The 20953-nt window shown below is 59.2% G+C and overlaps 8 protein-coding genes across 8 annotated transcripts; all 8 read left to right on the top strand.

The window, feature by feature from the left end:
• Positions 1-1661: 1661 nt before the first annotated feature.
• LMJF_27_0520 (putative radial spoke protein 3) lies at positions 1662-2738 on the top strand (the record flags this gene model as incomplete). Its single annotated transcript, XM_003721810.1, has 1 exon — positions 1662-2738. The coding sequence occupies one exon, from the start codon at positions 1662-1664 to the stop codon at positions 2736-2738; it is 1077 nt and encodes a 358-aa protein (XP_003721858.1).
• A 1324-nt stretch (positions 2739-4062) lies between these two features.
• On the top strand, positions 4063-5847 carry LMJF_27_0530 (conserved hypothetical protein; the record flags this gene model as incomplete). The annotated part of the gene is made up of 1 exon (XM_003721811.1): positions 4063-5847. The coding sequence occupies one exon, from the start codon at positions 4063-4065 to the stop codon at positions 5845-5847; it is 1785 nt and encodes a 594-aa protein (XP_003721859.1).
• An 869-nt stretch (positions 5848-6716) lies between these two features.
• Positions 6717-7346, top strand: LMJF_27_0540 (conserved hypothetical protein; the record flags this gene model as incomplete). The annotated part of the gene is made up of 1 exon (XM_003721812.1): positions 6717-7346. The coding sequence occupies one exon, from the start codon at positions 6717-6719 to the stop codon at positions 7344-7346; it is 630 nt and encodes a 209-aa protein (XP_003721860.1).
• Positions 7347-8909: 1563 nt separating this feature from the next.
• LMJF_27_0550 (putative replication factor C, subunit 4) lies at positions 8910-9992 on the top strand (the record flags this gene model as incomplete). Its single annotated transcript, XM_003721813.1, has 1 exon — positions 8910-9992. The coding sequence occupies one exon, from the start codon at positions 8910-8912 to the stop codon at positions 9990-9992; it is 1083 nt and encodes a 360-aa protein (XP_003721861.1).
• Positions 9993-11237: 1245 nt separating this feature from the next.
• On the top strand, positions 11238-12221 carry LMJF_27_0560 (putative protein kinase; the record flags this gene model as incomplete). The annotated part of the gene is made up of 1 exon (XM_003721814.1): positions 11238-12221. One exon carries the CDS (start codon positions 11238-11240, stop codon positions 12219-12221), a length of 984 nt encoding a protein of 327 aa, XP_003721862.1.
• A 1380-nt stretch (positions 12222-13601) lies between these two features.
• LMJF_27_0570 (conserved hypothetical protein) lies at positions 13602-15251 on the top strand (the record flags this gene model as incomplete). The annotated part of the gene is made up of 1 exon (XM_003721815.1): positions 13602-15251. The coding sequence occupies one exon, from the start codon at positions 13602-13604 to the stop codon at positions 15249-15251; it is 1650 nt and encodes a 549-aa protein (XP_003721863.1).
• Positions 15252-16045: 794 nt separating this feature from the next.
• LMJF_27_0580 (conserved hypothetical protein) lies at positions 16046-18136 on the top strand (the record flags this gene model as incomplete). Its single annotated transcript, XM_003721816.1, has 1 exon — positions 16046-18136. One exon carries the CDS (start codon positions 16046-16048, stop codon positions 18134-18136), a length of 2091 nt encoding a protein of 696 aa, XP_003721864.1.
• Positions 18137-19139: 1003 nt separating this feature from the next.
• LMJF_27_0590 (conserved hypothetical protein) lies at positions 19140-20921 on the top strand (the record flags this gene model as incomplete). Its single annotated transcript, XM_003721817.1, has 1 exon — positions 19140-20921. One exon carries the CDS (start codon positions 19140-19142, stop codon positions 20919-20921), a length of 1782 nt encoding a protein of 593 aa, XP_003721865.1.
• Positions 20922-20953: the final 32 nt, after the last annotated feature.

A 20953-nucleotide genomic window follows, 5' to 3' on the forward strand; every position in this document is an offset into this window, starting at 1 on the left:
AAATTGCACGAAAGGCGAGAAGGCGCGTCTGCTTTTTCATGTCGATGAGGGAGTGCATGATCATCTGAGGCGCACGCACGAGCTCGGCCGGTTCTCCTAATGAGAGTGTGCACATGTCGACGCTCCGCCCGTCTCTCTCTCCCTTCCTATCTCGACAGCTATTTACGTCTCTTGTTTTACTTTCTGCAGTGAGCTTCGACGTTTTCTTTTTTTTTTTCTGCCTTTTTGTGAAGACACTGCGCGCTCGTGCGTCGGTGCGTGTTCATATGTGGGCGCGTGTGTATATGTGTATGCTTCCCGTTCTCTGAGCGTTTTCTTTTCTTGGTCTTGTTGTTTGGCATCTTCTTTGCTCCTCCTATATTGTTTGTCCGGCGTTGCCGCTTGTTTACCGCAACTATCCCTCTTGTCCACACAGCACGCACACTGCGCGTGCTTGGCTGCCGGGTGTGTAGATGCTTTCTTCTATGGATATAGTCTGTCTTTCATGCCGCTGTTTTGGTGGCATGCGGGCACACGGCAATTCGCTGCCGGTGTTGTGAGGTCTTTGTTTTGTTTCTGTGATTGATGCCCCTCCCCCCAGCACCATCACTCGCTCCCCCCACTAGGGTCTATGTAAGCGCTCTTGTGTTCCTGATATTTCATCGGTAGCACGTACGAGTATCTGATGTACAGAGAGTCTTTGTATTTCTACACGGCCTACTTCTCTCGCTTTAACAAGAACAACCTGCCCCCAGCAAAGAAAACGGCAAAACACCTCGCTTCACCTGAGGGGAAGTGCAGTGGGCTTTTTATACTCTGCCGCCACCACTCCTCGTGTACCCCCCCCCCCAATCTCGCCACCCTTACACTTTTCTTGTAGAGAACGCGAGTGATCTAGGGCCTTGCTAATGTAGCCATTGTGCAGAAGAAGTGGGAACGAAACAGCGAGAGTCGAAACCGAAACCCTGGTGGCAAACAGCATTGCTCGCGGACAAGTAGCTGGCTTTGTAAGGATGTCGTGCACCTCTCCGCATATCGCAGCATCACTCAGCGACCATGCTAGTCTACCTCGGCAACCATATTGATATTGGTCGGCCCTTTTCTTTCCTTCTATCGCTTTTTCCTCCTCTGTCTCACACCCCACTCCCTATGCTGCCTGGACACCTCCGCTGTCACGCGTTACTCAACACATGCACCCAGAGAAATCCTGCTCCACACGCACAGAGAAGGACCACAGCGTACGCGCGAAAACGCCAGCACTGCCGCACACTTCATCGCGTGTACTGTAGTCTTCTCTTTGCCTGTCTTTCTGCTTTTATTCAGAGAATCTGGGAGCGTCGCGGTCGGGCGCATCCGCGCACCCAGCAACATCTTCAGCCGGGGGCACTCAACATCCGCTCCCCCCATCAATCGTTTCCTCTCACCGCGCCCAGGCGTTTCTCACCCGTTGTGGGGTGGTCCTGTTGCGCATCAGCTAGCAGCACTGACTGGCTCTTTTCTGTTTCTTTTTTGTTTCGTTTTTGTACGGGGTGCTTCCCCTTTACATCACGCCTCTTCTCTCGACCTCTCCCCCTCCCCCGAGATACCCACGCCATCACACCCGACTCCATAGCCATCGGCACACCGGCACGCACGTGCAGAGGCTAGGGTCTTTCCTTCTGCCTTCTGTGCGCCTATCCATCATGCAGCAACAGGTGGCGGACTCGGAGGTGACGGCGGCGGCGTACACCTTTCGGCAACCACCACAAGGCTTTCAGGAGCCCAAGTACCGTGACCCGTCCAGCAGTCGCAATGCAAGCCGATACACGCACAGCGGCTCGCAGCGGTATGGAAACATCATGTACGACCGTCGAGTCTATCGCGGCAACACGTACGCTAGCCCGATCATGTCGATCGCTGCGCGAGCTGAGATAGAGAGGCGCGAGATGATCGACACCCAGCGGCGCAAGCAAGCATCGCAGCGCGCCGCCTCCATCAAACGTCGCAAGCAGCTGGAGGCGGCCCGGCGACATATGGCAACCCCCGACCCGGGCGAAGGCCGGTACAACACACAAATCCAAACCGACGAGTACTTGGAGGAGCTAACGGACAAGGTGGATCAGCAGGTGCAGGAGACACAGACGGACCCGCTCATGGACAGACCAGTGACTCCCAAGTACGTCCCGATCAAGTCCGGCCGCGATGCGGAGACACAAATCCATGAGGGGGACTTGTTTCGCTTCGACGAGGCCGTGGAGCCGATTCTTGAGGTGCTCGTGGGCAAGACGTTGGAACAGGCGATGCTCGAGGTGATGCAGGAGGAGGAACTGGAGCTGCTGCGCCAGCAGCAAATCGAGTTCGAGCAGCGCCGAAAGGAGGAGCTGCTGGAGACCCAGAAGCTCGAGGCGGAGGAGCGTCGCAAGTTTGAAGAAAAGGAGCGCCGCAAGAAGCAGGAGATGGAGCGCATTCAGCGTGAGAAAGAGACCCGTGAGAAGCTGCAGGCGAGGCAGTTTGCCAAGGTGTGCATGAGCAACATGGAGAACCGTGTCTTTTCGCGACTGCAGGATGAAGGGTGGTTTGCAGACCGCGTGCTAAACGAGGTGGAGCTGGACTTCTTCCCGTGGCTGATGGCCGAGGTCGACAGGGAGCTGGCCAAGAAGGCAAAGGCCCGCGCGCTTGTCGACGAGCTCATTCGGGACGTAGTTCGGCTTAACGCCTCCCAGCTGGAAAAGAGTCGTGCAGCAGCGGCTCCAGCGGCGGAGGAGCCTGTGATAGCTTAGAAAGCTCTCGCCGATCTCTCTGCGCTTCTCGCCTCCCACATCGCACACGCGCACAGGGGTAGCCCTGGGGTCCTCCTTGTCGCCCTTCTTTCGGAGTGCACTCTTCTATATGCGTGCCTCTTGCCCTACGGATCTGTGGGCTACGGCGCCCCGCTCCACCTGCGGTTGCTTCTGCTGCTGTTGCTGCCACCACGGCAACTCGTGCCGTCTCTGTTTGTCTCCCTCGTCACGTCTTTCTTCTCGTGAACGATCCCTTTTTCTTTGCCTCTTGATCTACTTTTTCATGTTTATAGGATGTACGAATTTGCCTGTGTGTGGTCTGGAGGGAGCTCGCTTGACTGCCGCACTCGGATGAGGCGCGCGCCTGGTCTCGGCGAGGACGTCATCACTGATGGACAGGTGTGGTGATCTCCCGCGCACGCACGCAAACGCGACCGAGAGGTGGAGGACCTGACTGGCCGGCGCGACGCTTTCTTTTTTTTTTTTCTTATCTCGCTTGTGTGCGAGGAAGTGTCTGTCCTGCGTCTTGTTTATCGCGTTCGGCTTCACGGCTTCCTCTTTCGTCTCCCCGGGATGTACCACTTGCCGAACACTCATTTGTCCTTTGTTAGACTTGCGATCATGTGTGTGTGTGTGTGTGCGGAAGAGGGACAAGCCCCACTGCCGCGGCGCCGCTTTCTCTTGCCGTTGTTCTTCTCGCCTCCTCCATGTTTTTGTGCCGGCATACGCTCCTGTTACAGCGCCTCTTACTGCCCTCCTATTGCGTGCTGCTTTCCGTGCTTCCGCCTGCAGCGTGCGCTCGCTCACGTCTGCGCGCAGACGTTTGTGACTGTGCCCTGCTGGGGTGGGTCTGGTCGTTTCCAGAGCGTCTGTGGCGCGTGCCTCCCGCCTCTGTGTTCGCGAGAGGCCAAAACAACAGCAGCAACGCAAAAAAACAAACCAAGAAAACGAACGCGAAAGTGCAAGAAGCAGGCGAACGGACGCCAAATATTTGCAGCAAGTCACGAGCGGCCCTCGAAGACGTATCTCTCTCTCTCTCTCTCGCTCGCTCGCTCGCTCGCTCCGTCCTTCCTTCCCCCGCCTCCTAACACGAAGCTTTCTGTGAGAGGCACGGCGTACTGATGTGAGAGAGTTGACGATGACTTCACACCTTCAAACATATCCACAGCGCTCAGCATCTTCAGCGCCTTCCCTTTTCGAGTACTAGACATCCGCGTGCGTCTGTGTCTCTACGTGTGTCAACGAAACTTTCGCTTTGTCCTCTGTCACACCGTTGATCTTACTCGTATCGTAGTTTCGCGCGTTTCGCACTTTTATTCTCGACATGCAGTCTTCAACCGTCACAGCCGCGTTGCAGGATGCGTTGGAGAAGGGCGACATTGTCGAGCTGGAGCAGGCCATCACGGCCGCCGAGGACGCAATCCACGTGTCCGCCTACTCTCGAAAGACGCCCTCCTCTCCTCTGGGCTGTCTGATCGCCCGGGCCAAGAACATGTATCTCGTTCACATGAATGCATGCAAGGTCTATGTGGAGCCACTGCGGGAGGCGTGCAAGGAGCTGAGCGAGCGTGGCATATTCGAAGCCCTCGTCAAGGCCCGTGGCGCACCGGATGAGGTGCAGCTGTGCATGTACACTGACCTGTGCAACGCCGAGTCGCTGCGGCGCGAAATCATCGAGGCGCAGAGATTAGCCGTGCAGCTGCTGGACTCGACGAGCGCACAGGAGGTGGACGATTTTCTGACGGAGTGCTCGCCCTTCCTCGAGGACCGCACTATCTTAGCCCTTGTTCAGAAGCGCGAGGACCTCATACGCGAGACGCGACGGCGCACGCTTGGGAGAGCGACTACAACACCGCAGCGTGCTGGTGCCGCTAAATTCATGCTGAATCCCTCCGGGCGTGAGCGGAACCACCGTGACCCGCCCGAGTGTCCCCGTCGCTTTGAGCTGGAGGACGATTGCGTGTCGCCCGTCACTGGACGCCATGCGCGGTCGGCGTACTGCAGCAGCAGTGGTGACGGCCCCACCAGCTACGGCAGACGCGCCGTTTGCAGTGAACCCTCAGAGGAGGTCGCCAGCAGCTCGAACAGCGCTCGCGCAGCGTACCCAGCGGTGTGCGATGCGCTGGAGAAGGCTCGGGATAGTGGTCTGGAGCGCGCCATCATGGAAGGGGCGTCGCCGTGGATGCAAACAGTGCGTGCTCTGCGGCAGCAGGCCTACGAGGCGGTGGTGTGCCACGAGCACAATACCCGCCGGCACCTGGAGGACGCTGAGGAGGATGGGCGCGCAGAGTTGTACCGCAGCGAGATGCTCTCCCGCGTGCGGCGCTGGACGGCGGCAGCCGAGGTTTTTTCTGCCCACCATGGCGAGAAAAAAGCCGCCCCTAAAGGTGACGGCGAGGCCGGCTCAACGCCACGGAGGCCGGTGCTACCACTTGCAACAGTCCTCCCCGCGCCGTCGCCGGCGTGCCCGCCGTCCCCGCCCGCCTCCAGATCGCAAGCGGCGACAGTGGCGGCAGCCGACACAGTGAACCAACCGCTGACGCGGGTGCACGCGACGAACTCGCTTTCAGCATACGCCTTTCACACCGGGGTACGGACGCTTACCCCGACGCGTTACTCTCGCGCTGGCGCCGAGGCGACGGTGGAGGGGGCCGTTCTTGGCAACGGCGTCCGTCACCGCGTTGCAGAGGAGTTGCACACGCCGCGTCTGTCCCGCGACACACCGAACATCTCACCCATCAAGGATATGAGCACGACGAGCGGTGCGGTATCTTTGTCCGAGCAGGATCCGCTGTATCACCGTGACAACACGAAGACCGAGTGGGGCGACGCGTTAGAACGCGGAACACCTCGTGGAAAGGTCTCGGGAGGCAGCACCAGTGCGGCAGCTGGCATACTCGCAGGATCGTCGACGACCACTGCCATGTTACCGTCGCTAGAGCTGCGTCGCATCCAGGCACGACTTCGAGCGGTGCTGCAAGAGGAGGACATTCACCGCCGTGACATCGAAGGCACCGAAGACTTCGACCGCAGCGTGTTCCTGTTTCCGGTATCTGCTCGCATTGCCCTGCTTCGACGCACAGAGGCTCAACGAGTGCGCGCATTTTGAGCCCCACCCCTACCCTCTCCTGCGTGAAGAAGCACGGAGCCATATGTGTGTGAGTGGTGTGTACGATTCTGAGTGCATGATGCTGCGCAGCTTTTCGAGTGTTTCATCAAACACATCCCGCTCACGTCTCGTCGGGCTCGTGAATTGCACCAACCACACGAAGCGAGGCGTAAGGAAAAGAGCCAAAGCAGGTTCCGCATTGCGCTGCTACTGGCGGCCCGCCGGTCTCTTTGTTTTTCTCTCCACGCCGCCGCGCGTCTCTGCTCATGTGTCTGTGCAGCGTGTGCAGAACGGCACAGCATGAACATGTACAGGTCACCTCGAGTGGCAGACATGGGACTGCGAGGGACCCAACAAGTTCGGCTTTTGCTTTTTTGTTCTTGGTGCATTGTGATGTCGCCCCGAGGACGGTAACCGGAGAAGGCGAGTTGGTTCGCGACGGAGAGAGAACCAGTGCCAGCGCGAGGCCTCGACTCGCCTTGTAGCGTCCTCTCGCATTTCGTTGCTCGCCTACTACACCATCCTTCACCCCTTCCTCCACGGCTTTACGTCCTCCTGCCTCCCGTGTGCTTGGCATGCCCGCGTGTTTTCCTCTTGACCCCCCCACGCTCACATGCGCTGCCCCAAGCCACATGACACGCGCCTTCATGAACGCATGCGCCGTTCCGTTTGCTTCGACCATACCCACTCACACACACGGACGCGCACATGACAAGTTCTGTGCCGGCGAGGAAACACTGCCACCACGCTTCCCTCAGTACGGCGCTGTCTCTCCCTCTCTCTGAACAGGAGCTCCAGCAGCCCATCACTCCATTCCCACATACGTGCTGCACACATTTTCCATCCTTCTTTAGAGAGGTCGTGAAAAGATGCAGTGCTATACGATCACCCGCACATGTGTGCTGCTATGCGCGACTATCGCGCTGGCGCTCGCTGTGCTCGGCGTCTTTACCCCCTTCTTTGAGATGCCGGCCAGCATCGGGAGGGCTGTCAAGCTCTTGAATGCCAGTGTCCAAAGCCCCACCTTCAACATCGAAACGGATAAAGCAATGCTGGAGCGTTTTGGCGTGCTGGTTAGTGGGCCACCCGCCAACAGCAAAATGACGCTGTGGAAGCTCACGTATGGCTCATCGGGGGCCAACGCCTCCATCGACTTGCGTGACGACTACTTCACCTGCTTCCAGGGCAACATGCTCATTCAGGCTGCGGAGGGGATCGCTGTTGTTACGTGTGTCCTAGGTGCGGCGAACTTCGTCATGTCGATGTTTCTGTTCTTGTTTTCTGCCGTCGTCAAGTTCCCGCTAGTTGTATACTTTTTCTTAGCGGCGGCCGCCGCGGCCGTCACGTTTGGCCTCACCCTCAACCTCTATCTCCACGGTTGGTGCTCAACCCCGGCTCTCAAGACGCAGGAGTGGAACTTGTGGTATGGCTTTACCTTCTTCGTCATCTCGTGCGGTGTCTCCCTCATTGCTAGCGTTTTGACGGTCTTCTCTGATTGAGCAGTCGATCGACACGAACCCCTTTTCTGTGCCCTCCGCCTGCACGGGTATATGTGTGCGAGTGCATGTCCCTCTGTGTGCGTATGCAAGCCGATTCTCTTTCAGCCGTGGCATTTTCGTCGGCTCTCCCCGTCTTGGTTGCGATCCCTTTTTTTTTTTCCCACCATCTTCGTTTGCCTCCAATCTCATCCGTCCATTCTTTGGGTTTGCGCCCTCCTTCGATGTGAGAGGGCCCGGTTACACACACATACACAGGCAGCGAAGCGGGAGGATACTGCTCGACATGTGTCTGTGTGTGTGTGTGTTTCGATATCTGTAGGCTGTGCCTGCTTGCCTGGGTCGGTTGTGGCGACTTCTCAGTTTCTTTAACTTTGTATTCTAGAGTATCATCGCTGTCGCATTGTGGTTGAGTCCGGCAACGATCGCCAGTTTATTCATCTGTGTTTTTTCTTCTACTGCCTCCGGGAATGGGCGCCTCTCTTCCTCTCACATGCCGTGTGGCCGGCCAGAGGAACTACCTTCGTCCCTGCTTCTCTTTCTCTCCGCCGTGATGTAGCAGCAGCTTCAGACTACAGTCAGACCTGCAGTGACTTGTGACTCCGTGTCACTTCGGCTACTATGCGTACCTGTTCAAGTTCGCGTACGTGCGCGGCATGGCGTACTTTAATGTTTTGGAGTGTATGTGCATAAGTGTGCCTATGTGTATGTTTGAATGTGTTCATGCTTGTATGTATGTGTGCGCGCGCGTATCCCGTCGCGTTGGTTTGTGCCCAGAATTCATGTTTCGAATAAACTGTGGCACTGCCAGTGTCTCTTTCGCCTCTCTGCGCATCGTGCATCGCACGCCACTCATGCCTCCCCTTCTCTTCTGTGGCTTGACAGGTGCGGGTGGTGTTGTCGTGTGCGTGGGTTGCAACTGGGTATGCGTGTGTGTGCGGGGCCCGTTCTCTGTGTATTCCTTCTCTTTTCACTCGTTGTCCTTCCCTCTGCGTTGGCCCTCCAGTCTCCCAGGGCAACCGACATGCGAACAACGCGCGCTCGCGCGCGTGAACGCGCATGAAAGGCATGCAAAATGGAGCAGTGCTCTGGCATCGCTTGTATGTTGTGCTCTCGCCTCCCTGATCCCTCATTTCTTCTCGCTCATTCTTGTCCTTTGGGCTAGTGCCCCCACCCTCCTTCGTGCTGCCTCCGCGACCACCACTGCGCATCGGCGACCACCTCGGTCAAACACACAGAGCCCAGAGAACATTGCGGGCAACCCATCGAAAAAAAAAGTGGGAGGGGCCTGTTTTTGTTGTTATTGTCCACCCAGCGGGCCGGCTCACGCACATAACGACGTGTTTTGTTCCCACAAGCACGCCCACTCCTCGTCGCAAGCGTACACGCGGATACCGAGGCGTCGCATCACTGGATGCCTTCGACGGTGCTGCCACTGCGCTGGGATACTTGACACACGCCAAGGGAACTTTAGAGATACGCTGGGGGTTCTCTGTGATCTCTGCCTTACTGCACCGCTGCAAACCACCCTTTCTCTTCCTCTCTCTGAAGAATCGGCGCGCCGCCATGTCCACCGTCGACACGCCGTGGGTGGAGAAGTACCGCCCGCAGACGGTGGTGGACATCGTCGGTAACACGGAGGCCATTTCGCGTCTGCAAGTGATCGCGAAACAGGGCAACTTGCCTAACCTGCTTCTCTGTGGACCTCCCGGCACCGGTAAGACGACAAGTATGCTCTGCCTCGCGCGCGACCTGTTGCTTCAGAGCACCGACACCGGAAGTGCAGGGGCGTCGCCGGGTGGAGCCATGAAGGATATCCTCAAGGACGCGGTACTCGAGCTGAATGCCAGCGACGACCGCGGATTGGACGTGGTACGTGAGAAGATCAAGCTGTTTGCCCAGACAAAGAAGACGCTACCCAAGAAGTTCTTCTCAACAGGCGAGGGCGTCGCCAAGGACGACCACGTGGTGCACCTCCACAAGATTGTACTGCTGGATGAGGCGGATAGCATGACCCCAGCAGCGCAGCAGGCGTTGCGTCGCACCATGGAACTGCACAGCAGCACGACGCGGTTCGCCTTTGCGTGCAACAATAGCAGCAGGATAATCGAGCCCATCCAGTCCCGCTGCGCTGTCGTCCGATTCAAGAAGCTTAGCGATGCCGACATCTTGAAGCGGCTGGTGTACGTCATCCAGCACGAGAACGTTTCCTACACCGATGACGGACTAGAGGCGCTCCTGTACCTCGCCGAGGGCGACCTGCGGCAGGCACTGAATGCCCTCCAGGCCACACACACCGGCTACGGACTTGTGAACGCTGACAATGTTTTCAAGGTGTGCGATCAGCCGCATCCGCTGCTCGTCGAGAACGTCATCACGGCGTGCGTCACGAAGCGCAACATTGAGGAGGCGCACCGGGAGATGAATCGCCTGCTCAACCGCGGCTACGCCCCTGTCGACGTGATCGCGACCTTTTTCAAGGTCGCTCAGACACACGCGCGCCTTTTTCGCAGTGAGTTGCAGCAGCTGGAAGTGCTAAAAATCGTGGGCGAGACAACGATGCGCATCGCGGAGGGTGTGGGCACCCCGCTGCAGCTGGCCGCGATGCTCGCACGCATGATTGCCGCCCTGGAGAACACTCCGTCATAGAAATTTCAAGTGAGGTAGCGTAGACCGTGCGGGCGAGAGATGGAGGGGGAGGGGCACGATAACTCGAACACATTCTGTGCAACAATTGTGGCGCGTTCTCTTTTTGGTGGAGAGGGTTGGAAGGCGGGTGCGTGTGTTTAGCTGCTTGCAGGGAGTAGCCACGCTGCTAGTTCTTTTTTTTTTTGCTTGCGCTCGATCTTGACGTAGCCCCACCACCATCAACACCACTACCACCTGCTCCGCCCGGCCCTGCCACCTCTTTTTCTTGTTTCCTGCCTTCGGAAGTTCGTGTCTGCACTGCGTTGCTCGAGCGGATGTGCGAGACCTTCAAGCAGGGAGCGTGATGCTCCTCGTGTTGCCTGGGAATGGGACCTTAAAATAGTGCCGAAAAGGGCGAGCAGAACGAAAAAAAAAAACGGAGTGCAGCACCATAGAAGTCAAGTGTAGAATGATGGAGAGGCGCGGCGGATGCTTGCCCGCATCCTGTGCGAGCCACAGGACGGATCGCACCACCGCTGTCGAGGGTGCATTTTGCGGTGTTCGTTACAATACAGTTGCCGACAGACAGGCACGGGTCTCCTATGCACTGACTTTTGTGTGCGCGCGTCTGTGTGTGTGGGGGGGGGAGGGGGGCATCGGTGAAAAAGTGTCATCCGTGCCCGCCCGGCAGCGCGCTCCGCTCCATCATTTCAGTGGCCGCCGCTTCCTCACATGCCTCCGGCCTCTCGCTGCTTTTTTTTTCGTTAACCTGACGGTTTGCCTGCAACTATGCGCAAGGTTGTGCGCGAGGTCTGCTTCCCTCCAGGCACGTAGCTTACAAGACGGAAAACGAAGAGTAGCGCATAGGGTAAGCTGCGTCTATACGCACCCCTGTATCTACTTGCGTGTTCTCCTAGCGCTGTGTTCCGCACGCTCGCCTTTCGCATCATTAGAGAGGTAACACCCGTTGGCGGTTTGGTGGTTTTGGGGGGAGGTTGTCTTTGTCGTTGTTTCTGTCTGTGTGTGTGTGTGTGTGTGTGTGCACCTCCGAGGGCAACGTTGGTTTGCCGAAATCGGCGCACCCTGTAACCCACCCCCAACCTTCCGCGCGCTCCCTTCGCTCCCACCGTTGTCGATAGCGTCTCGCAGTACACCGCTGGCGCAGCCACACACACACACATACATACATACATACATACATACATACATATATATATATATATATATATGTACTCTTTCACGCAATAGCACAAAACAAAACAAGCGATGTCCGCGTCAGTGAACGACTTGGATGGTAAGCTGGACTTGGTAGACATCACGGCGTTGAGTGCCGCGTATGAGCCGGAGGAGGTGCTTGGCGAGGGCACGTACGGCATCGTGTTCCGGGCCCGCAACAAAGCAACCGGGGCCAAGTATGCCATCAAGAAGCTCCGGCTAGACGGCTTCTCAGAAGGCGTGCCAGCGACCACTATCCGCGAGGCGACTCTCTTACACGATCTCAACGACAACCCCAATGTGGTGAAGCTTCTCGATGTAGTGTGCAGCGACCATCGTGTCTACCTCGTTTTCGAGCTACTTGACGAGGACCTCCGAATCTTTATCAAGCGATACCGTCCCGTCAGCGGGCAGAAGCCCACAAATGGCACAGCGGTGCCGCTCCACCTTGTGCGGGAGTTCACGCGTCAGATTCTCTACGCGTTGTGGACATGCCACAACAACCGCATCCTACATCGAGACCTGAAGCCAGGCAACATCCTCGTGGCAAACTACCGCAACACGAATGGGGAGACGAAGTTCTACGTGAAGCTGGCCGACTTTGGGCTGGCACGCATGTTCGAGATGTCAGTGCAGACGTACACGCACGAGGTCATGACCTTGTGGTATCGCTCCCCCGAGATTATTCTCGGCGATCGTCACTACACGCCGGCGGCAGATGTGTGGTCGGTGGGCTGCATCGTCGCGGAGATGATTCTCGGCTATTCCCTCTTTCGTGGCGAGAACTGGCGCGACCAGCTGGACAAGGTCTTCTACGTAGTCGGCACTCCGACCGAGCAGACGTGGCCCGGTGTCACGAAGTTGCCTGGCTACGACCGCAACTTCAAGGTTTACCATGTGGCACCCCTGCCGACGCGGCTGCGCGACTACGACGAGAAAGCGGTAGAGTTCATCGCCTACTTGCTTGTCACGAACCCAAAGCTTCGGCCCACGATTCCGGATATCCTGGAACACCCCTTTATGAAGGATGCGTAGTGCACCTCCTTTCGTTTTTCATACCTTGCCCAATGCGGTACTGCCTCGGTGTTGTCCTGTTCGTGTCTGCCTCTTCTGGCGCGTCTTTTCCGCCTTACCTGCTCCTGACCGGAGACGCTGATGTGCCGTCATTGTGTCGTGTGCGTGTGCCTCACCTCTAACGGACTGGCTCGATCCACTGACGGTTGTGGCTGGCAGACGTGCATGCCCTGCTCTCAGGGTGGGGTGAGGCAGACACACACACACACACACAGACACAAACACACACGCACACACCCGAATACGAGGTCTTGTTCTTCTTACATGCTGTCTAATGCAAGGGCTTTGTCTCCTACTGGTAGTGCTAGGGGTTTTTAATCGTGTCGTGAGCCGCTTCGTGCGCTTGCACGGTGGATGAGGTGAGATGCCCTGGCGGCCTCCGCGACTCTTTCGTCGTTCATTGTCCCATTGTCTTGCGTCGACGTAGCGACGCCCCCTCCTCTCCATCTCCGGAGCGCGTGCCATGTCGTTCTTGTGCAACGGGAAAGAAAGGGTCTCGCGTTGCGGAAGGGTAAAGGCAAGACCACCCCCTTCTCGTACCCCAGCTACTCGCTCGCATTGCACAAGGGCGAGGCAGGAACGCCGCTTCCTTTTTTTTTTGGTCTTGTGGCTATGTTTGCTCTGGCCCACAGGATGGGAGGACGGGGCAAGAATCTCTTGGCTGCTGGGAGTCATCCCGTGCGCTAGATGTTCACCTTGCCTGTTTTGTTGAGGGGTGCCGGAGGAATGGAAGGGAAGGTGAGGCGGCGGTTATGGCGTATGTGGTCTTCATACCATTAAACCACCCCACAGTCGAGATGAGCGGATGAGGGCGCTCGTCGTGCCGCTGGATTGGTTCCTTGCACATCACTCTGGTCATGCCCCGCATGTGAAGGCGACCGACTTTTTTCCTTGCGCACGCCTCCGCCCACTCCTTTCAGATTGCTTCTCGCCCTCTGTTCTCTCTGTGTGCGCGCGCCATCATGCAAATCCCCAACCTCCACAGTGCTCTCCGCAAACACGCTCGTACACACCCACACTCACCCCCCCGCACACACACACACGCACATACAAAGCCGATACGCACGCGCGGTCTCGCTGCCGTGGCGTCGTCTCTCGTCGTGTACTCCGCTGGTTTTCCTCACCGCTGCTCCCGTGTCAAGACTGCGCACCGCCTTTGCTCGCCCTCCGGGCAGGCTTGGACACGAGGCACCGTTGTGGAGAGGTTTGGCGCTCGCGTTTGTCGACCACAGCCACATGATAGTACCCGGTGCGTGTATGCATTCAACTTGCGGATGGTGGGAGAGGAGCAGCCATTGGCCCTGCCGCGGAATTGTCCCTTAAAGAGGCAGAGCAGCGCGAATGAGCTCACCATCGCCGTCTAAGTCGCCTGCATCGAGTCCGGAGGTGCCGGAGCGGCGTTGCGTGACTGCGAGCGCGGCCCCGGCAACGTCTCCGGCAGCGCCACTGGAGTCGACGGAGAAGTATGAGAACATCTGCGGGATTTGCCTCACCGACATCCATCCCGTCGACAACCCGCGGGGCCGTCTCAACTCGTGTGGTCATCTCTTCTGCTCGTATTGCATCAAAGAGTGGGCTAAGAACACGAATGTGTGCCCAAACTGCAAGGCGCGGTTCACGCGCATCTACACATTTCACGCGGACTCGGGAAAAGAGGAGGAGACGAAGGTGCGCAAGCGCAACTATGTTGCGTGGGAGACCTCCTACTACGACGAGGAGGGGGAGGACGACGCAGCCAATGAGGAGGCGCTGCTGAATAGCGTACTGTGTGATGTGTGCCAGAAGTCCCACAATGCGGCGCGTATGATTTTCTGCGACCGGCGCCAATGTGTCTACACCGCCCACCTTGACTGCCTCGGCTTGGCGGAGCGGCCCCTAACGTTTTTGTGCGCCGCCTGCACGAAGTTGCGGGAGGAGGAAGGGGACGACCATGTACCGTTGGCGCACAGCTTCAGCGCGACGTTGTTCGCTGCTGCTTCGCCGGAGCCACCCGTGCCACCGACGCCGGTGACCGTGGCAGCGGCACCGACGCGACGTCGCGCGACGGCACGCGCAGCTGCGACACCTGCCGTCGCTGTACAGACGCGAGCTACCGTTGCTGCAGTCGATACTGGCGGTAGTGGTCCAAGTGTGGAGGCTCCCACGAGTGTGTTCTCTGGTCTGGCATCGACTTCGACGGTGACGGCTGCCCCCACGAGTCGTGTGCCTCGAACGGCCAACCACTCGGCTGTGGAACGCCCGAAAGACCGCCGAAGCCCCTCCTCGGCGTCGTCGTCGCCGTCTATGCGCACGGAGTCCTCGACGATGCCGCGCGCCCCCATTGACTTTTCGAAGCCGCATCTGCACCTGATGACCCCAGCCACGACGACGTCGCGGCGGAGTTTGAGACACACCCCTGCGCCTCTGCACACTGGGGTTGCCAGTGCGGCGGACCAGGACTACTACTTCCTAGCCCCCACATCGCATGCCGTTGCAGCTACGATCGAGTTCCACCGGGTGAAGCAGGCGCGCGCAGCAGAGGCGCAGATCCGACATCAGCGCGAGCGTGCCAAGACAGAGCGCCTGCAAGCGGCGTGCAGTGTCCACCACAGTGATCTGCTCCTGAGTGGCGCCCGGAAGCGAGCCCATCGCAGCGTGGCGGATGAGGTGATCGCAGAGCTCGAGTCGGCAGAGGAGGAGTTCCGTGATCCGCAGCAGAGGCGCCTGATGGAAGAGCGCATGGTGCGTAAGTGGGCCGCCGACATGCTCCCCGTGCTACGACGCCGGCGCTACATCGAAGGCGACACCGCCACGACGGAGAGTGATTTGTGGGCACAGGCGACCTCGCAGGCTCGCACAATGGTGCGCCAGAAGCTGGGGGCGAAGAGTGAATCGCTGCGGCGCCGACGTGAGCAACTGGTGCGTGCGCAGGCACAGCGAGAGGCAGCGGCGCTAGCGAAGCTCGCGCGCATCATTGCACAGCACCGAGAAGGCTCTCTCGGAGTGAATTAGTCCGCTGCACCATGTGAGGCCTTTGACCGCAGCTTGCGACACTGCTCGCAGCGCCGAAACGAAACGCCGCACCGAATCCGTGCACCTGCACAGACCAGGTCTGGTGCTGGGCAGAGACGAGTCTGAGGTACATAGGATGGCGTGTATTCTGCCTTGGCTGTTATGGCGCGCACAATCCTCTCCCTTCCCGTGGAGTACTGCTCGCCGCACCCGCGCGAGGCCCCGAGCTGGAAGGGGAAACGAAACAACAGAAGAAAAGCTGACCGTGGTCCTCCAGCGATGCGGATAAGACCGCGTGGACGACCGCACCACCTTTGGCCACCCCCACCTCCACCCCCACGGACACTCACGCGCAGTACAAAATCGTATGTCGCTGGGTATTTCCACGACGGCGTTGTGTCCTGGCGGCGCACCTCGCGGGTGCTTTGTCTTCTTGAGTTGTTGCTGCCACACGGGGTGCTTGGTGCAATCATGATGGGCTGCCCATAGCCTCCGCCTCCCCCCCCCCCACACACACGCACGCGCGTGCTGGCCCCCATGGTCAATGGCACCGGTGCCGTACTCGCCTTCCTGCCACATCGCTCATTCGCTCTTTTTTCTCCACGTCGCGGCGGACATTCTACACGCGTCGTGTCGCGTTCGCCGCCGCTCTCGCCTCACAGGAACGCGCGACGACGCCTTGCACGCTTGTGCACGGAACCGCAGTTAGTCGCCACACACACACACATCCAGCAGATAAGACCACTTCTTGGAATCCATAAATATATAGACAAGGGAACGAGGTGGCGGCGTCCATGGCGTCTCTTTCTTCCGTGCCGCCCTCGTCTCGGGTCATTCCGCATGAGCGAGTGCTGCAGTGTGTGTACGAGTTCCTGGACGAAAACGGCTATCAGCAAGCCCTGCGTGCTCTGCAAGCGGAGTCGAAGGTACCGTATAACGTCATTCGTGTGAAGTCTGATGGCACCGGCGGGCCAGCTGGTGCGGCCCAGGCATCTCTCTCGGGGAAGCGGAGCAGTGCGAAGGGGTTTGCGGCGGCATCGGAGCGCAACTTGGAAGAGGCAGTGATGGAGGGCAGCTGGGCGGAAGTGCTGCACGTGTACGTGGACGGGCTCCTGCTTCCGGAGGAGATCAAGGCAACACTGTACGAGGTTATTCTTGAAGAGATGGTGGAACTTCACGGTCTCGCACCGGCAGCCCGCTCGCTGCTGTTGAACGCGCCGGTCTTCCAGCTCATGAAGGTGGACGCTCCAGCGCGCTACATCCGCCTCGAAAAGATGGTTGAGCACGGGCAGCGCACCATGTGCGAGGGCACCCTCAGCAACGCAGCCACCCGCCATATCACGCCGGAAATGCTTCACAGAAGAACGACTCTGCTTCAGCAACTGAAGACAGCGATCCGCTTCACGTCGGAGGCCCCGATCGGACGCTTGGCGGCTGCCCTGGCCCGTGCTGCCGCTGCTGACTTCGGCGGGGTGGACAGCCGTGAACACAAGGCCGACTCCTCGTCCGTAGCGCCCCCTCCGAACGGCGGGCCAAGGTCGTCGGCTGAGGCCACGAGCGTGGCAGCAAGATCGCGCAAACGCGATCGGGAGTCGGTGCTGCCCGGCGACGCCGCGTGGGCCGATACCTTTCTTCAGTACCCTCTTGCAGCGCCGAAGGAAATACGGCGGCGGTTGCCGTACGCCGGTGAGCGCGCCGCGTGCTGCTGTGCCCCACTGTTGAGTGCAAGCGAGGAGCTGCTCATAGTTGGCTGTGCCAGCGGCGCAGTCGAGTTCGTTAGCGTGAAGGCAGGCGAAAGCATCGGTAACCCGCTGCGGCACTCGGACGGAGTGCTGTGCATGACGCGGGACACCACGGACAGGGCGGCGCCGGCGCCAGACTGGCTCGCCGTCGGCTATCGCGATGGGTGGGTGAAGGTGTACAACATTGACAGTCGCAAGTTGGTGCGCCGCTTCGAGAAGGCGCATGCGATGGGCATCACGGCGGTCTTCTTTTCTGGCCCGCGAAACACGGCATCCCTGTTCGGCCACCGCTCCTTCATTGTAACAGGCTCCTTCGATGGCGGTGTTAAAGTGCTCGACATCGCGGCTGGGGCCGTGGTGCAGACGGTTGCTAACTGCCATGCCAGCGCGTTTGTGCACGCGTTGCTTCCACTGGAGAGCCGAGGCGCTGTCGTCGACACACTGCGGTACTGCTTCCTTAGCAGCGGCAATGACGGAACTGTGTCTATATGGCGCCTGGAGGACAGGCGGGAGGAAGGGGCGGAGGTCGCCGGTAGGGTGGAAGTACTGCGGGTGCAGGGGGCCGTTCCCCTTGGGCAGGTTCACCACGAACTGCGCGACGCCGTCCCTTCCCAGCTCTATGCACTCCCGTATGTCGAGGATGCGACGCATGGCGCAACTGCAACGAGCGACTCCACTAGTCTCCCCGCAGCGACGACGCAAGACGCACTTGTGCTCACTCGCGCCGGCAAGGCATGTATCGTCCGCGTCACTGTAACGGACGACGGCAACCGCTACTTCTGCGCCTTTCTTCAGGCGCTGTGCATCGTCGCGACCGCACAGCCGCTGCGCTCTGCGTTTCCGCACGTGCACACGGTTGTCTCCATGTCTGTTCCACTGCTCACCCTTTACGCCGCCGACTGCGAAGGCACCGTCAGTCTGCACAACATCGAGATGAAGTGGTACAACGACGAGCAGTGGTCTGAGTTTGGCGGTTGCATGCGAGTAAGCAGCGCGGCTGATCAAAGCGCCCTGGTGATTGTGGAGGCGGGGAAGCCCCTAAAAGACCTGCAGCTGACGTGCATCTGGTCGCCGACACAGCACCAGCCATCAAGTGTAGTAGCCTACAGCGCGTCTCTGCCAGCCATCTACGACATGCGCTAGTGCGCGAAGTTGAGAACAGGGTGAGATGATGATAGGGAAGGGAGAAGGAAAGGCGTGGGGCACATCTCCGCACGAGAGACACCAGATGCGGCGGTCCGCCCCCGGCCTTGCCGCCCAACAAGGTTGATGACAGGCGCTCCTGGTGATGCACCACTGCAGAGAGAAAAGGGCAGCCGAGAAATGCGTCTCCAGGGCCACCGCTGCGCAGCTGATGGTCGATCTTGTTTTTGCATCGCTATGGGACTGACTCCTTTCACCGCTGAACGGCCTTTGCGGTGTGGTGATGTTGTGGGATCGGTGACTGCGGCCACGCTGCCGGCTCGCGGATGGTGGCAACCGTACTGAGGCAGACACGAAAAACACAGCTGAGGTGCCACAGGCACACACGTGCGCGTGTGTAAGAGAGGGACCGAAAACGCGACTCCGTGCGTGTGCCGCGCGTGCCTAGCTGTGGTGTGCACAGTTGCTGCACTCTACCTACGCTGTCTCCACTATCTCTCCTCTATGCAGAGGCGCACATCATGAGGGAGGGAGGGGTGTAGCTCTCTCTCTCTCTCTCTCTTCGTCGCTGGCTCTGCGTATGTCGCCACCGTGCGAGCAGGTTGCTTGCGGTGCCCCTGCTTCTCTTCATGGCGGGGTACTGAGGAAGGACCGGCCGTTGTACATGGTGCAGAGGCGCTGTGCACTCTCCCCCTCTTACTTTTTTTTCTTTGCCGCAAGCACCGATGAGGACGGCACTTTGTCGTTGCCTTTTCGGCGCCCCACTCCACCCCCGACCTCTTTTCCCCGCCTCTCCCGCGTTGACGTTCTCTCCCTCTCTCGACGCCAGGATAGTCACGGCTCCGACGGCGTGCGGCTTTGTGTGCGTGCGCGCACAGCATACGCTTGTCCGCGTGCAGAGCTCCGGCGCCCTGCCACCCCAACACAGGTTCTCTCTCTCTCTCTCTTTATTTTCACAGACAGCCCCTCTGCTTGTGTCTGCACCCGTGTCGCTGTCGCTGAGATGAGCGACAAGTATCTGCGAAATGAGCAGCAGCATCTGCTGAACTCTATCGGCACGGAGGTGTGCTGGGGCTGGTCACCAGCCATTGATTTCGTGTCGCTGCTCGCCAAGCGACCGCGTCGTTCTGCGGAGCATGGCGCGTCGCAGGATGTCATTGGTCGAATTGTGGACCGGCGACATGAGGTGCCGCCATCGGCGTCGCCCGTGTCTGCCACTAAAACGACACCGTCCTCGAGGAGCAAAGATGAGGCTGAGCTCGACGACCTCATTGCACTAATCCAGAGCCGCCAGGCGGCGAGCACTAAGGCTGCGGAGGCCACCCCAGGAGAGTCAGCAGAATCGCAGCCTCACTGCACTCCACCTTACTCTTCTTCCACAGCATCCTCTGCGCCCGCTGCGGTAGCGAATGACGAGGTGAACATCCTACTTGCCGGTGCATCTGACATTCGCCACATGCTTCGCACCTTGTCTTCTCTTCGCGCTGCCGAGTCTGCCGACGGCAAGCGGAGGCCGCAGCCGACGTACCACTTCTACGTCTATGAGCCGAACCTGCGCCTGCACTGCCGCCACCTCTTCTTTCTCCAGTGGTTGCTCGACAGCATGTTTGCGCTGGAGGAGCTCGAGGAGCGTGTTCTTATGTTTTTGGACGTCTACGGTAACGCGCTGATGCGCGACATAACCGCTGCACAGGTGCGCAACGTGGTGCAGCGGCTGCGCAAGGCGCTCGAAACCGACTGTTCTCCGCTGCTCTGCATCGCCTCGTTTGAGGAGATGAAGAGCAAGGAGCGCGACTTCGTGGAGAGCCAACTGGCACACTGGACCCGCGACGCCTCCGCGGCGGACATCAGGGAGCAGTGGGAGCAGCGCGTCCGGCAGGAGATGGCGGAGCGCTACGACAACCGCGACAACATCATCGACTGGGACTTTGTCTTTCACTTGACGGAGTACACAAACCTGCTCAAGTTCCCGGAGTACCGCACATGGCGCAACACCGGCGTCGCCTTCGACGTCAGTCACATCAACCCGCGACGAGGCTTCAACTACGAATACAAGGTCCCCAACAAGACCCTCTGCTTCTTCTCCAGCGCCGGCCGCGGCGTCTACGCAGGGGACATCAAGAATGGGCCATTTTTTTCCTTTGGTGCGCTCACGCAAAACACGCACATTCGCCAACGCACGACGGATGGAACGTGCAGGCATGGGAACGGCGTAGTTTCCATGCACAACGTGCGCGCCTGGCTGTACACACTCATGACCGGCTTACCGTGGCCGTGGGCCGACCACGCCTTCGCCTGGGACGACCCCAACAATTACAACTACCTTCCTCCTGGTACACCGAGCGGTGTCTCCTACACCGCCGAGCTACCGAAGGTGCGTGTGCATTTTGTGGGCCTGCAGTGGGACCGCTTTCTGCGGCACTGCAAGGAAGGACAGGTTCCACGCATGGATGCAGCCTTCTTTGGCACCTCCTGCACTCAGTACATGTCCCCCACCGTGCTGGGCGACGTCATGTCCGGCGCGGCGCACGCGGTGGTGGTGGCGGAGACAGCGAAGTTCATCGTGGACGCCGAGGACGTGGCGAAGAAGATCTATATCGCGAAGCTGGACGATCTGGCGCACGCAGGCGGGTGGGCAAGGGAAGATGCGTTGACGAACGACCTCCACGAAGGCAAACCTGACCCACTGCCCGTGAAGGGGACGATGACCGATGCACAGAAACTCTCACACGAGCGGTACATGCAGCCATCGCTGCTCGCCTACGTCGCGAAGGCTCCTGCGTAGCCCGTGCGCGAGAAAGGAAGGCGGCATGGACG

Source organism: Leishmania major, chromosome 27, assembly GCF_000002725.2.
Source record: "Leishmania major strain Friedlin complete genome, chromosome 27".
Taxonomy (NCBI): Eukaryota; Euglenozoa; class Kinetoplastea; order Trypanosomatida; family Trypanosomatidae; genus Leishmania; species Leishmania major.